Source organism: Arachis hypogaea, chromosome 15 (assembly GCF_003086295.3).
Source record: "Arachis hypogaea cultivar Tifrunner chromosome 15, arahy.Tifrunner.gnm2.J5K5, whole genome shotgun sequence".
Lineage (NCBI taxonomy): Eukaryota > Viridiplantae > Streptophyta > Magnoliopsida > Fabales > Fabaceae > Arachis > Arachis hypogaea.
In genome coordinates, this window is record NC_092050.1 from 139,057,286 (window position 1) to 139,071,586 (window position 14,301).

A 14,301-nucleotide genomic window follows, 5' to 3' on the forward strand; every position below is an offset into this window, starting at 1 on the left:
GCCCAAATTTCTCCCACACTAACTTGCTACGAGAACCACTTATATGAGTTTCAGTAAGAATTAAAAAACTAACCTTATACTCCTTTCGCAAGTCTCTGATAAGGCTGGAGAAGGTTTTCCCCCCTGCCCTCTGTAGTTCTAGGCAAAGAGATTTATAAAAGCAGTAATAAAGAAGAAGGGGTCACAAGACCACAGCCGTTTAACACAGCTCTTGAGCCGTAATACCCGAATTCGTCGGGTTCGTCATGGTTTGACTTTCTTCCCCATGATGGAGACTCCAACTCGGTGGTGAGGATTCCGGTGGCTTGTCTAGTGGAGGGTTCTCTTTTTGCGTTGATTGGCCCTTCACTCTCGTCGACGATTCTCCCTTGATTTAAGAACACATTCTTCACAACATGAGCCTCCATGAATTTTTCAATTAGAACATTGAAATAGGCCAATTGGTTATGCTCCGTTTGTAGTCTTTGCATGCTTTTGAGCATCTGTTGTTCCATTTCCACCGTTTCGGGGTTTCTTGATGCGGAAGAGCGAGGCTGGGTCATGGCCACAGATTTTTTAATAATGACCCCTTTCTTCTCAGCTTCCTTTATCTTAGGCTTTGTTGGTTTACCCGTTTTTGAGGCCCAAAGTTGAAGGAGTGGCCTTTCTTTTGTGTTTGAGGATTTTTTCCCGCAAAATCTCTCTTCTGAATTTGAACAATAGGCCTAGGGGTGTTCATAAAAAAACCAAAATGTGGTTAACCGGTTAAAAAACCATAACCACATTTTGGTTAACCAGTTTAATAAAATAATTTTAAAAGTCAATATCCATATTTTTTAGAATTGGTTAACCAAAACCAAATTAAAAAAAACCGATTAACCAAAACCAAATTAAATTCTCTCTTTTCTCTCTCTCCCCTTCTCTCTCTTCTTTTCCGCCTCTTTCTCTCCCCTTCCCCTCTTTCTCTCCTCCTCTCTCTCCCTTATCTGTCTCTTTCCCCTTCTCCCTCTTTCTCTCTCTCTCTCTCTCTCTCCCCTCTCCCTCCTCTCACCTTCTCTCTCTCTCTCTCTCTCTCTCTCCCCTCTTTCTCTACCTCTCCTTTCTTTCTCTCTCCCTTGTCTCTCTATCATTCTTTTCCTCTCTCTCCCATTTCCCTCTTTCTCTCTCTCCTTTGCTATCCCCCCGCTCTCCTTCTCTCTCTGTTTCTCTCCCCTTCTCTCCCCTTTGTCTCTTTCTCACTCTCTCTCCTTGCCCTCTTTCTCCCTCTCACTTTTCTCTCTTTCTCTCTCATTCCCTTCCTCTCTCTACTCATCTCTCCCTTTCACTCTCTCCCCTCCTCCTCCTCCTCCTCATCTCTCTCCTCTATTTCCCTCTCTTTCCCCCCTCTCTCTCTCTCTCCCTCCCCTCTCTTTCTATCTCTCTCTTTTTCTTTCTCTCTCTCTCTCTCTCTCACTCCTCTCTCTTTCCTTTCTTCTCTCTCTCTCTCTCTCGCTCCTCTCTCTTTCATTTCCTTCTTTCTCTCTCTCCCCTTCCCTCTCTCTCCTCCTCTTCCTCTCTTCATTCTCTCTCCTTCTTCTCTTTCTTCCCCTAATCTATTTTCTCTTTCTCTCTCAGCCTTCTCTCACTCTCTATCTCTCTCCTCTTTTTTTTCTTCTCTTCTCTCTAAAGCAAGAGAGAGGAGAGAGAAGAGAGAGAGATGAGGAAGAGAGAAGAAGTGAAAGAGAGAGAGAAGAAGAGAGAGAAAAAGGAGAGAAAGATGGCAAAGAGAGAGAGAAAGAGAGAGGGAGAGAGATACAGAAAGAGAGAGAGAGGTAGAGAGAGAAAGAGAGGAGGGAAGAGGGAAGGAGAGAGGGAGAAGAGGGGAGAGAGAAAGAGGGGAGGGGGGAGAGAGACAGCATGGGGAGAGAGAGGGAGAGAAGGATAGAGAGAAAGAAAGGAAAATGGGAGAAAGAGGGGAGATAGAGAGAGATAGATAGAGAGGAGGGGGAGAAAGAGAAAAGGAAGAGAGGAGGAGAGAGGATGGGGAGAGAGAAAAATGGGAGAGAGAGAAAAGGAAGAGAGGATGAGAGAGAAAGGATGGGGAGAGAGAGAAATGGGAGAGAAGGGGAGAGAGAGAGAGGATGACAAAGAGAAGGGAAGGGGAGAAAGAGGGTAAGGGGAGAGAGAGACAAGGAAGAGAGGAGAGGAGGGGGAGAGAAAAGGAGAGAGATGGAGAGATTGAGATAAGAAAAAGTTACTCGTATCATTTAGAAAGAAAATTATTTACATTAGAAAAAATTATTTATAGAAAATGCTGAAAAGAGATAAGAAAGAAAAAGGAACGAAACGATGGAATGGATTTCATTATTTACAAATGTTACTCGTATCATTTAGAAAGAAAAAAAATAATTTTTAGAATAAAAAAATTCAATTTAAAAAAAGGTTAAAAATTTGGATTTTTATATGTTAAAAAATTAATTTTTGTGTAAAATCGGTTTTTAATGGTAAAAACCAATTTTTTGGTATAAAAACTAGTTTTTGGTGAAAAACTGGTTTTTAAGTATAAAAACCGATTTTTCTATATAAAAGTCGGTTATTTTTTAAAAACTAATTTTTATTTTAATAACCGGTTAAAAATCAGTTTCAATTTTTACTAACCGATTTTATCTTGTACAACCAATTTGGTTAATTAACCAAGACTATATTTTTAGTTAACTAAAAAATTGATTTGGTTTTTGGATTAACCAAACCATGAACACCCCTAAATAGGCCCATTAGCTTTAGTGGAAACCAGTTCTTCTATCTGGCCCAAATTGGTTTGCATATCATCCTTCATTTGTTTATCTAAAGCCATATTTTGCTCACCCGGCCCATTATGCACGTTATTGATTTGCTCAATAGTCGCTGCATTTAATTCATGCGAGATTTCATCTTCCTTGTCATCAAATAGCACATTAAACCTTGATACCTTTTTCATGATGTGATTACTGTTATTATAAGATCCTTCCTTATTTGTTTCGAGGTCCTTGGATTGATTGGTTTGTCTTCTAGCGTGTTGTGCCTTCTCTTATTTCCGTTTTTGGAATTTTCGAAGCATTATCCAAGGTCCGAAATCCAAGGAATTTTGATTAATAACAAAATTTTTGTCACTTAGCCGATCACCCGAGATCTCTTGTTGTCTTTCCTGGCCATCAGCAATTACGTCACCATCAAAAACCACCTGTTTCCCTTTCGCCACCTCCCCCCAGTGATCCTCCCTAATAATAGGTGCCTCTCCACATAACTCAGAGCGGTGGCCATAAACCCCACAAACAAATTAGGTGAAGGCCCTCATATTCAATGTTTAGAGTATTTCCCAAAACAGATATTATTGGGATCAATTTTTTCTACACATATCCTTGCGAAGCGTCCTCTTGAATAAATCGATATAGTTTTATCAACCTTCAACATAGTTCCGATGGCCAACCCTACCCTCAATAAGAAATGATGATTATTAGTTCAATAAGCAAATTAGAAATACAAATTTACGCTGCAACTTTTTTCACTTGCTGTTCTAATACCAAGAAAAAAGGTCTCCATCTCTGAACTATCAAATAGTGTCTTCGTCTTTTCTGTACTGTCAATCTGGATTAGGTTCATCTTCTGTGATGTTCTTATTCAAAATATTATTTTCATTATCTATCGACCAGATGTAATTAAGAGAGATTCTTTATATAATATTTTAAACTTTATCACCATTTCTCTGCACTGTCAGTACGAATTTTCATTACATTCTCTGGCTGGTTAAGATTGATTGCTCACACCTTAACTTTTTTAGTGTTTCGTTGGACAAAATCAATCACTTGGGTAAAAATCCTAAGAGAACTGTCGTGGTGCTCCATTGTACCACATCCCCAAACATTTTAGTTAAAGTGTTTCTTCCATATATATAAAAAAGGAAAAGAAATTGAGTTTGCGAAAAATAACTAAGACATTAATCAATAAATTGTTAAATAAACTTTCCTTACTCGTGAACATTCAGAAATCAGAATGCGATCACGTTGACGTCATACATAACGGAATAACCGCCGTCAGCTAAGACAGAGTCGGCCGTCAAGTAGCTCCGTTTTCTTTCTGCCAACTGCAGCATCTGACAACGCACACACACACACAAACGCAGTGCACAAATCACAGACTCTGTCACTTCTCTCTCTCTCTCTTACCCAAAAAGATGACTAAACCTTTTCATCCCCTTTGAGGGTTCACCCTTTCATTCCCCCAGTCTCCAAAAATATACTTTCCCTCACTTTCCTTCTCATTTTCCCGCACTTTCTCGCTATCTAAACATACTTTCCCTATGGCATCTGACTCTCCCGAGGACGACAAAACCTGGGAGGACGTCCTCCGCCGCATGCTTCCCGCCGGCGCACCCATGCCCGACGAGGAGCAGCTCGATTACTCTATCGCCGTTGAATACGTTGGTCCTCCGGTTCCATATGATGTTCCCAGAGTCGATCCAGTCGAAATCGCCGCCGCTACCGCCGCCACAGCTCCGATTCGCACTCCATCCGTTGCCTCCGCCGCCTCCGACTATTCCACCGCGTCTCCGATCCCAGTCGCCATGCCAGTTCACTCGCGCTTCTCACGGTTCTCCCGCGTCCGCAACGGTAACGGAAACGGAAACGGTAGTGGATTCGGTTGTGAACCGCGGAGTCCGGCGGCGGAGAGTCAGAGGTCGTTGTCGGTGTCGAGGACGCAGTTTGATTCGCGCAGCGGCGAGGTCGATCGGTCGGAGTTCTCAGGCGAGGATGCCGCCGACGATGCTGTCAGCTCCGCTTCGTCTCCACCGCAGACGGCGGCTCCAAGCTCGGCTCCCCGCGCCGTTGAAGGTAAGCGCCCTACAACGGTTACCTTCAATACTCCTAGGGATTCTGAATATGATGATGACGACGATGATGAAGACGATGACGGTTACACTTCCCCGAGATCGGCGGCGACAGAGCCGGTAGGATCTCCGGTAGCTGCAACGGCGGCACGCGCCGCCTCTGCCGCGCCGAAGAAGCGTTGGATTTGTAGCAGGTGTGGGAATGCGAATAGGTTGAAGGAGAAAGAAGCTTGTTTGGTGTGTGATGCTAGGTATTGTAGTAACTGTGTGTTGAAGGCTATGGGTTCTATGCCTGAGGGTAGAAAATGCGTAAGCTGCATTCGGAAGCCTATAGATGAGTCCAAGAGGTCAAGCTTAGGAAAGAGTTCTAGGCTTCTTTCTAAGGTTTGTAGCCCCTTGGAGATTAGGCAGATAATGAAGGCAGAGAAGGAGTGTGCCGCAAACCAGCTCCGGCCGGAGCAGCTTATCGTCAATGGCAGGCAGTTGAGGCAAGAGGAATTGGCTGAGATTCTTGGCTGTCCTATCCCGCCGCAGAAGTTGAAGCCTGGGAGGTATTGGTATGACAAGGATTCAGGACTTTGGGGCAAGGTGAAATTTGAACCTATTATTTTTGTTGTTTGCTTTGTGTGTGTTCGGAAGATGCAATGTTTCTTCTTAGCTGCCTTCTTTAGATTATTGGTTCTCTTTTTTGTTTTCCTTAATTTGGGAGTGATCCATTTTAGGAGGGAGAGAAGCCTGACAAGATAATAAGTTCGAAGCTGAATATCGGAGGTAAACTTCAATCTGAAGCAAGCAATGGAAATACAAGGGTTTACATGAATGGTCGCGAAATAACGAAGATTGAACTCAGAATGTTAAAGGTAATAATCATGTTTCTCCTTTCTTGTTTTTTAAGCCTGTGATTTGTTTATGAAGAAAGCTGTAGAACATTGTGAGTGAAGAGCATCATGTTCTCCTGTAGTCCTTCTACCAAGTTATTGTTTCTTGTTACAAGAACAAAGCTTTAATCACACTGGGTAGAGTTGACTATATAAATTAGACAACTCTACACAGTCTACAGTGTTCTGTGATAAATCATTTTTGTATTTACAGTTTAAACTGTTGAACATGTAATAAATCATAAGTGCAAGAAAGGTGCGAAGAAGGTTTCCATGGATAATTCTGTTCCCCCCTTTTAAATTCATTGCGACAATCTTTAGTGAAAGAAACCTTGAATCTTGTCTTTCTTGTTCTGCTAGTTGTGATATTGATTCAATTGTGTAAATGTGAGTTCTAAGGCTCCTCATTTGATCTTACAAATCTAACATCATTGGAAGTTTTCAGTGTTAGTTTTTCAATCAGAAATTTGCCGGATTTAATCATTGTCAGTTGAATTAAGACATGATTCATGATGGGACGCAATAGCATTGTTTAATCATTATGGATTGACTTTGTAACTTTTGTTGCTATCATTGCAGCTGGCAAATGTACAATGCCCACGTGATACCCATTTCTGGGTTTATGATGATGGATCTTATGAGGAAGAAGGCCAAAACAATATCAAGGGAAACATATGGGGAAAGGTTCTCTCTTATCCGATAACAATGAATATCTATTGCTTGATTTGGGCCTGGAAAAATATGTCTTGATTTGGTTTTTATACAATACTGGTTTGGTTTATGGTAGGCAGGCGTCCACTCGTTTCATTTGTTCATTATTCTCATTGCCTGTACCACCCACTAATCCTCCTGGGGTCAAAGATAATGCTACTAATTATTCAACAAGGTCTGTCCCTGAGTATCTGGACCATGGTAGAGTTCAGAAACTTTTGTTGTTTGGTATGGAAGGATCTGGAACGGCCACTCTCTTTAAACAGGCATGTGTCTGTTACTTTCTCATTCACTTCCTCTATCTCCCACTTATCTGTCATACTTCCACTATTTCATGTCTCTGGCTGTATTTAATTTAAGTTGACATAGCTAATTTGGGGTCACTATTGTCTGCTTTTTTATTGTGCTTGTCTAAGGGCTTTAGTGAAGAGTCTATCAGTTCATGTGCTCAGTTGTTAGAGCAAGGAATAGTCATGGACAGCTAGTTTATAATACTTTATAGTAATCGAAAGTAGGTTAATACACTGTTTTCAGGCTTTCATCATGTATATTTTATCAAGATTTTAATTTTATGTGTGTAGTATGTACACATGCATACACTGGGACATGTATGTTGTATAATACTTTAATCATTATGTCGGGCATTTGGTCATGTACGGATGATAGATATGCATGAATCTACCAATAATTCTGTGGACAAGTTATGTGTCCCTACCATGGTACCACATTCATAAAGTGTGCAGATGTATATTTATATAGGTATTTTTAGATGTAATGTTATTGTCTATTTACCTTCCTTTTATCGTTTTGTTTCTAGCATAATTTGTTAGCAGTTATTAGTTTGCCTGTTATTGATTAAGTGTAGACACGGCAGGAACATGCTTTTGAATCTGTGTGATTATGTTCTGCATGGTTAAACTTATTTTCTTCCTTTTTTCACATTTTGCATTTGTTTTTCAAAAAATTATATAGTTAGTTTTTATGCTAAGTTACTAGTTGTTTTCATGTTCGTTTTACCTTTCTACACCTTCATTAAAGAATAGTCTTTTCCCCTATCTGTAACAGGCCAAGTTTTTATATGGAAGCAAGTTTACTGAAGATGAGTTGCAGAACATCAAGCTCATGATCCAAAGCAATATGTACAAGTATCTCAGTATTTTGCTGGAAGGACGAGAGCAGTTTGAAGAGGAAGCTCTGGCTGAGAAAGAATCTACTTCGTTAAATGGTGAAGGATCTGGGCCAGGTAGGATTATGCTTTTCTTTCCCTCCTTCCTCTCAGCTGGAATGATTTTCAGGATATGCATTAAGTTGAAGTCTCACATGGCCTGCCATTTTATGGCATTGTTATTATTTACTAAATTTTGGTTGTTGAAGTTATACAAAATACCAGAGTGTGATTAAGAAAAAAGTTACTAAAATGTTCACATTCGGTCCATGTATTTCTTGAAGTTATACATTATGGTAGACTATGGTAGACTTATAAATTAATCGTTGGATAGAATAGTCACAACACAAAATAGAAGGAAGAATATTGTAAACAGAGTAGAGGAGAGGACAAGAGATCATCATTAATATCAAGGGATGAAGATATCAAAAACAAGGCCTTCCTATCTTTCAGTATACCTGCTAGTAAAGAGTGACAGTTACACTCTAGCCAGACCATACAGTAGTATCATAGACTGTACACTACCACAAAGATTTGCCAAACTAGACATTTTTAGAAGTGAGGCTTAATGCTTTGTGTTTCCATAGAACTTGCAGGTTATGGTTTAGCTCTGTATATTTCTTACTGTAATTGTCACAATTTGCTTATCAATATCTATTTGGTATAATCTCAGATTGTTGTAAAATTGGTACATTTAATTAAAACTCACTTAGATTATGCTTGGATGGGTTAGTATGAAATAGATAGGTCCAATTTTCCTTCCTAAAATACCCTTTCGTATATATAATTCTTGGAAAATTATTTTTTTTGTTTCTTCCAATACATGAACCCAAGACCTCTTAATTAAGTTATAGGTCACTTGCCATCTCAACTAACTTTACTCTTATTAATTTTATACACAACAAATAAAAAGGTGAATTAATAGGCACATTAGTGCCTATTAATACACTAGTATATATAAAATGTGGTGCTTACATGGCTAATAGAAAGGCACTTTTTGATACTAGCTGGTGATCTCTTCTGATTGTGTAATGATAGATGTCCACAATTTTGGCCTTTTGGCCCCAATATTCAGTAGATTCACTCCAATTATACAGATGTTAAACTTGATCAAAATTTACTTCGGTTGACTCATTTATATTTTGTAGACAATATTGAACACGAGAATAAAGATAATCTGAACTGATAAGAGCAACCCTTATCTCACTAGGTGGGTCGTTAACATGGACCAATTGATGCCATTGGGCTCTATCAAAACCAAATTTTCAATAAAACCATTTTCAGTAAGGTCTTTTCTAATGGGTATTTGGTCTTGGTAAGAGTTCTTTCTACTTGTACTATTTGTTCCAAGGAAGTTTAACTGTGTTATACTGATAGACTGGGTTATTTTGCTCTCTAAGCATTTAATTTTTGCAGTAAGCAGTTCCCAATGTCTCTCCATTTTTTCTTCCCTTGTGAATTTTGCAGATGATGCAATTTGCATGATGATATTTTATCATTGTTTTTCTGCGCTTCAACTTATTGACATTCTTCTTTTCTCCAAATAATAGTAATGTCTTTGTAAATGTGGGAGCTACATGTGTGAATCCAAATATCTAATTGTGCAATAAATATTGCAGGAACAACAGCAGAAGAAAACAAGCCCACCATCTACTCAATCAATCAAAGATTCAAGCATTTTTCTGACTGGTTGCTGGATATTATGGCTACAGGAGATTTGGAGGCTTTCTTTCCTGCTGCTACCCGTGAGTATGCTCCTATGGTAGATGAGATCTGGAGAGATCCTGCTGTTCAGGAAACATACAAGAGAAGAGAGGAATTGCATAATCTTCCTGATGTTGCTAAATATTTTTTGGATCGGGTATGTTTCTTTCAATTGTCGTCTTGAGAAGTATTTGCATTTGATAATGCTAACCGTTAATCATCACTCTGTTATAACTATATATTTATCTTTAACACATCTTTCTCTCAGTTCTTTCCTGTACTTTGGATTCACCTTGTACTTTCTTGTTTTGTTAATTGGTGGCATGCAAGAAGCAACTAATATGATAATCTTACAGAAAGAAAGTGAAAACTTAGAATCAGGGAAAGGGTTGTCAATATTATTGTTTTAATATAGAAATCCAAATGTCATATATATATAGATAGACATCCACTGAGAGAGTGAGAGGTGCAATTCAACTTTTAATGTAACTAGCTAGGAACAATTTTTTGAAGACGTATGTCTATTTGTTTCTGGCTCATTTTTTTTGTTATTGGAGGCATGCATGTGATGCGCTGTGTTATGGGGGTATAGTGGTGCTAGACCAAGATGTGGGGGCAGCCTTTTTTGACTTGTGCTTTAACAAGTCGGACCATGTGAGTTGTTTTGGAAAGAAAATATCATGGTCAAATCGGATGGTCCGATTTGCAAGGAGAAAATTGAATTTTGGAAGAAGCAAATCGGACCATCCGTGTTGTACAAAAAGGTTTTTTTTTTTTTTTTTTAATAAAACGAAAATCGGACCGTCCGATTTCTCTGGGAGCACTCGTACCGTCCGATTTGTAGTTCCCTGACACCACACGCCTGTAAAACACGCTACTTCTCCATGTTGCTGTCCTACACCATTACCTTCTCCATAATAAAATTAAAAAGCGTTTGTTTCTCCTCCCTAACAAGGGTTCTGTAGTCTTTTTTTTAGTTTTATTTTTTAAACAGAAAGAACTTGAAAGAATTAGGGCGTTAAATAGGTTAGCTCATCTGAATGAATGAATGAACCTTTTATGGTATAAGTATAACTGATGATAGTGCAGTGTTTGATCCTCCCATTTGTTAGGATTAAATCAGAAAAATAAGGAAAAATTAAAAAAACTTCAAGTGCAATGTTTATTTACAAGGTGCAAAATTTTAGACACATTGTATACAGTCATAAATACTTATAGAACATTAAATAATGACAATGTTTGAGGAACTAATAAATTCTATATTAGTAATTAAAGAACATGTAAATATCCAGATTGATCTCCAAAGAATTCTAGGTCAGACACTTTGCTCTCCAACAAATTTTTATTATCTACAAGTCCTCAAGAATTACTCCTGTCAGACAAATTGTCCCTCCGGCGTTTTGAAGGGAACTAATCTATCTTATAATAATATTTTTTGGGACTTTATTGCCTTGTAATAAAAATTGTTAGGGAGTTATTTGTCGAACGCACATATTAAAAATTTGATTAAACGTGACGGAGGGATCAATTTGTCTAATGGGAGTAATTCTTGAGGACTTCTAGTGACAAAAATTTGTTGGGACCAAAGTGTCCGATTTAAAATTCGTTGAAGACCAATTTGAGTGTTTACTTTTAAAAAATAACAAAACATTGGAAAGTATATGTTATTAGTTGATTATCTCAAGTTATTTAATATTGGTTCCAAATGACATGTTGGGTGTGAGTAACTAATGCATGGCTCATATTGAATTCCCTAATAAATTACCATGCTGCAAAGGCCACAATTGGATATCCACTATCTGTCTATCTCTGATTACAGTTGTATTTGCTTGTTTTTATATGGATTGAAGAACCAAATATACTTGATCTTTAAAATGATATCTGAAACAGTCTTGTAATTTTTAAACTGACTGTCTTTAAGTTTTACAACTCCTACCTTGTGATCTGTCTGAATCTTATTATGTATTCATTTGTTCAAGATATATCTAGGTGGAACACGATTGGAGTTTACTAGTTCGGATTTGGTTTGGTTCTTTTGTTCCTTGTCATCTGTCTTGGTCTATTATTGTAAATGACAGGCTATAAATACATTGACTTCCATTATTTCTGTTGTCACGGTGTTTAATCCACAGGCGATAGAAATATCTAGCAATGAGTATGAACCTTCTGAGAAGGATGTATTGTATGCTGAAGGAGTCACTCAGAGCAATGGTCTTGCCTTCATGGAATTCTCATTCGATGATAGGAGTCCCATGTCTGAGATATACAGTGAAAATCTTAATGCACCACCTCCCTTAAGCAAGTAAATTCATTCTCTTTCGTCTTCCTTCCTCTTTAAGGGTGGAGGCTTCCTTGAAAATATTCATTAACACATTTCCATTGTCATTGGATCAGATATCAATTAATTCGGATAAATTCGAAGGGTCTTCGTGATGGTTGCAAATGGTTGGAAATGTTTGAAGATGTGAGGGTGGTTATATTCTGTGTTGCCCTAAGTGACTATGACCAACTGTGGCCTACAAGTACCGGTCAGTTTCGTAACAAGATGCTGGCAAGCAGGGATCTTTTTGAGAGCCTTGTGAGGCATCCTTGTTTCAAAGACACCCCTTTTGTGCTTCTGCTAAATAAGTACGATGCTTTTGAAGACAAGATAAATAAAGCTCCTCTTTCAACTTGCGAGTGGTTTTCAGACTTTTGTCCTGTGAGGCCCCATCACAATAATCACGCCCTAGCACACCAAGCATTTTACTACATAGCTGTGAGATTCAAGGAGCTTTATTATTCCATTACCGGCCAGAAGCTGTTTGTCGGGCAAACCCGAGGCCGGGATCGAGGGTCTGTTGACGAGGCCTTCAAATACATAAGGGAGATAATCAAATGGGATGATGAGAAGGATGATGAATATGAAATCAATGCAGAAGAGTCCTTTTACAGTACAGAAGTGAGCTCTTCTCCATACATTAGACAGGAATGAGTTGCGAAGCTTGTTTCCCCTTAACAATCAAAATTGACACGAGAGTTCGGATTACGGACGCGGGAGAGTGTCTCACTGCTCCAAAGAATTTGCAGATAGCAGGAGCATTGAATATATTAAGGACGGGTTTGTTTGGGGGTGGGGGAGTTAGTTGGGTGGGAAAAGTGTAGTATGCTATTTTTCTTTGTTTTTGTAGGGAATTGCTGATCAGGTTCAGAATGATTTTTTCCTCATCACGAATAAGCTAATTTGCTTAAGAGCTTGTAAATCTAGAGGTGATTTGTTGTATGTACAGCTTATATTGATAATATTGTTCAGCTTAAATTGAGAAGAAAAAAAATTGAAAAGCTGATTTTTTCTTTTACTTTCCTCTGTTGAGCCTTATATAAGGAAACCCTTCACCACATATGTGGGATATTTTAACTATTCTTTTGTTTATTTTGATATCTTAATTTTGTAACAAAGGTGTTGAGCTAAGGTGTGAGAGAACAAAACTGAGGGCGAAGAAAGTGAAAATCTGTTATTGAGGGATGAGAGTCGAACACTCAGGGTTAATGAAATAGGTAGGAGATTTAACCAGCAACTTATAGTTCCATTTTTGAATTTTTTTAACGTAATTAAGTATTTTTTAAATATTGTTTTTTATTCGGTCTTCACAGGAAAGAGAAAATAAAAAATAAGTAACTTTCTTAATTTTTTGAACTAATACGTAAAAGTGAATATTTAAATTAATTAAATAATAATAAATTTTTAAAAAGATTGACTAATACGTAGCATTTTTGATCTAGAATGATGATGAATACAGAATAATGCCTTGATGATATAAAAAGTTCCAACTTGTATACATGAACATGAGCACTATACAAGTTACACAAAACTGGAAATTGGAAAATAACCGAATACTACCTAACTTGACAGTTGTTCTAACAGCTAAGCTAACTATGATTAAATTAACTCTGATCAATGAGATTAGGTAACATAATTTTTCACTGCCACTGTCATGAGCACAATAATGTACAAACTTAGTAGTTTACTCAGTCGTCTTAATTTTGTTCAATTATATCGTTCTGCATATAGTCTTAAACGCAAATATGTACCCAAAGGTTGGACCATTACATGTACGATTTGAAAAGAAGAAAAACTTCTGACCAAAAAAAATAAAAAGAAAAGAAGAAAGAAGGGTTTGACTTGGGGTGGCTCCATTGTAGCCGGCAGTCACTGTGCTTGTTTCAAATACATACCTAACCATGGATGGCAACTCACTCAATTCCTGCCCCTCTTAACTCATAGTAAAAAAGTTGCTAATATTTTATGGCAATTAAAGTATCTCTCCTATAATAATAAAAGTCAAAGTGTCAAACTTCTCATTTTAGGTCCTTACCTTTTTCTTTTTTATCTTTTATTTTTGAATAATTACATTACATGTAATTTTTCTGCGTAGTTAAAGACTCTGAACTCTCTTGATTTATTATTGATATTGAATTTTTTTTAAAACTTGGACGAATATTCCAATACCGCAAGATTAATCTTGCCGATCTCTTAACATAGGCTATATATATAAATAGTAAATCATAAAAATACCAAGAGACTCAATAACGGAGTACTCTGATTAATCGCTGCTCAACCATTGTGAATCAACGTTCCTAAATAGCAGGCTCGCCTATTAGCATAGGAATTCAAATTCTCTAATTCAATTTGGTCATCTATAATCGCGAGACCCTGTTATTATTCATGTCATGAAATTATTAAAACAAACAAAACAAGTATTTAACTACTACTCGTATTAATGAGATCGATTGCACATACACGAAAGGAAGTCAAAGCCTTTGGTCTCCAGTCTCCACAAAGGAGGGAAAATAAAATAATAAAAAATGGGCGGCTCACCATAAATTTATTTATTTATTTATTTTAAAAAAGCTATATATGATTTGCAATGAAATTATTAGAGTTTCTTGTGCGTTTTGAGAGTAAATGAATATTTTTGTTCCGTAGCTCGGCTCCTGAATAGATCGGATGCGTCAGATGCCTGAAAGTGGTGAGGAAACTG

General features: G+C 37.8%; 1 protein-coding gene across 1 annotated transcript; it reads left to right on the forward strand.

Moving 5' to 3' along the window:
- The first annotated feature begins 4,080 nt into the window (after positions 1–4,080).
- On the forward strand, positions 4,081–12,618 carry LOC112750881 (extra-large guanine nucleotide-binding protein 3). The gene is made up of 8 exons (XM_025799798.3): positions 4,081–5,410; positions 5,545–5,682; positions 6,280–6,384; positions 6,492–6,677; positions 7,477–7,654; positions 9,196–9,437; positions 11,413–11,582; positions 11,675–12,618. Exons 1-8 carry the CDS (start codon positions 4,295–4,297, stop codon positions 12,252–12,254), a joined length of 2,715 nt encoding a protein of 904 aa, XP_025655583.1. The 5' UTR covers positions 4,081–4,294; the 3' UTR covers positions 12,255–12,618.
- The last annotated feature ends 1,683 nt before the right edge of the window (positions 12,619–14,301 follow it).

Coding starts and splice junctions, on each gene's coding strand:
- LOC112750881 (XM_025799798.3), top strand. CDS start 4,295: ATGGCATCTGACTCTCCCGAGGACGACAAAACCTGGGAGGACGTCCTC. Junction 5,411..5,544: donor ATTCAGGACTTTGGGGCAAG/GTGAAATTTGAA, acceptor GATCCATTTTAG/GAGGGAGAGAAGCCTGACAA. Junction 7,655..9,195: donor TGGTGAAGGATCTGGGCCAG/GTAGGATTATGC, acceptor TAAATATTGCAG/GAACAACAGCAGAAGAAAAC.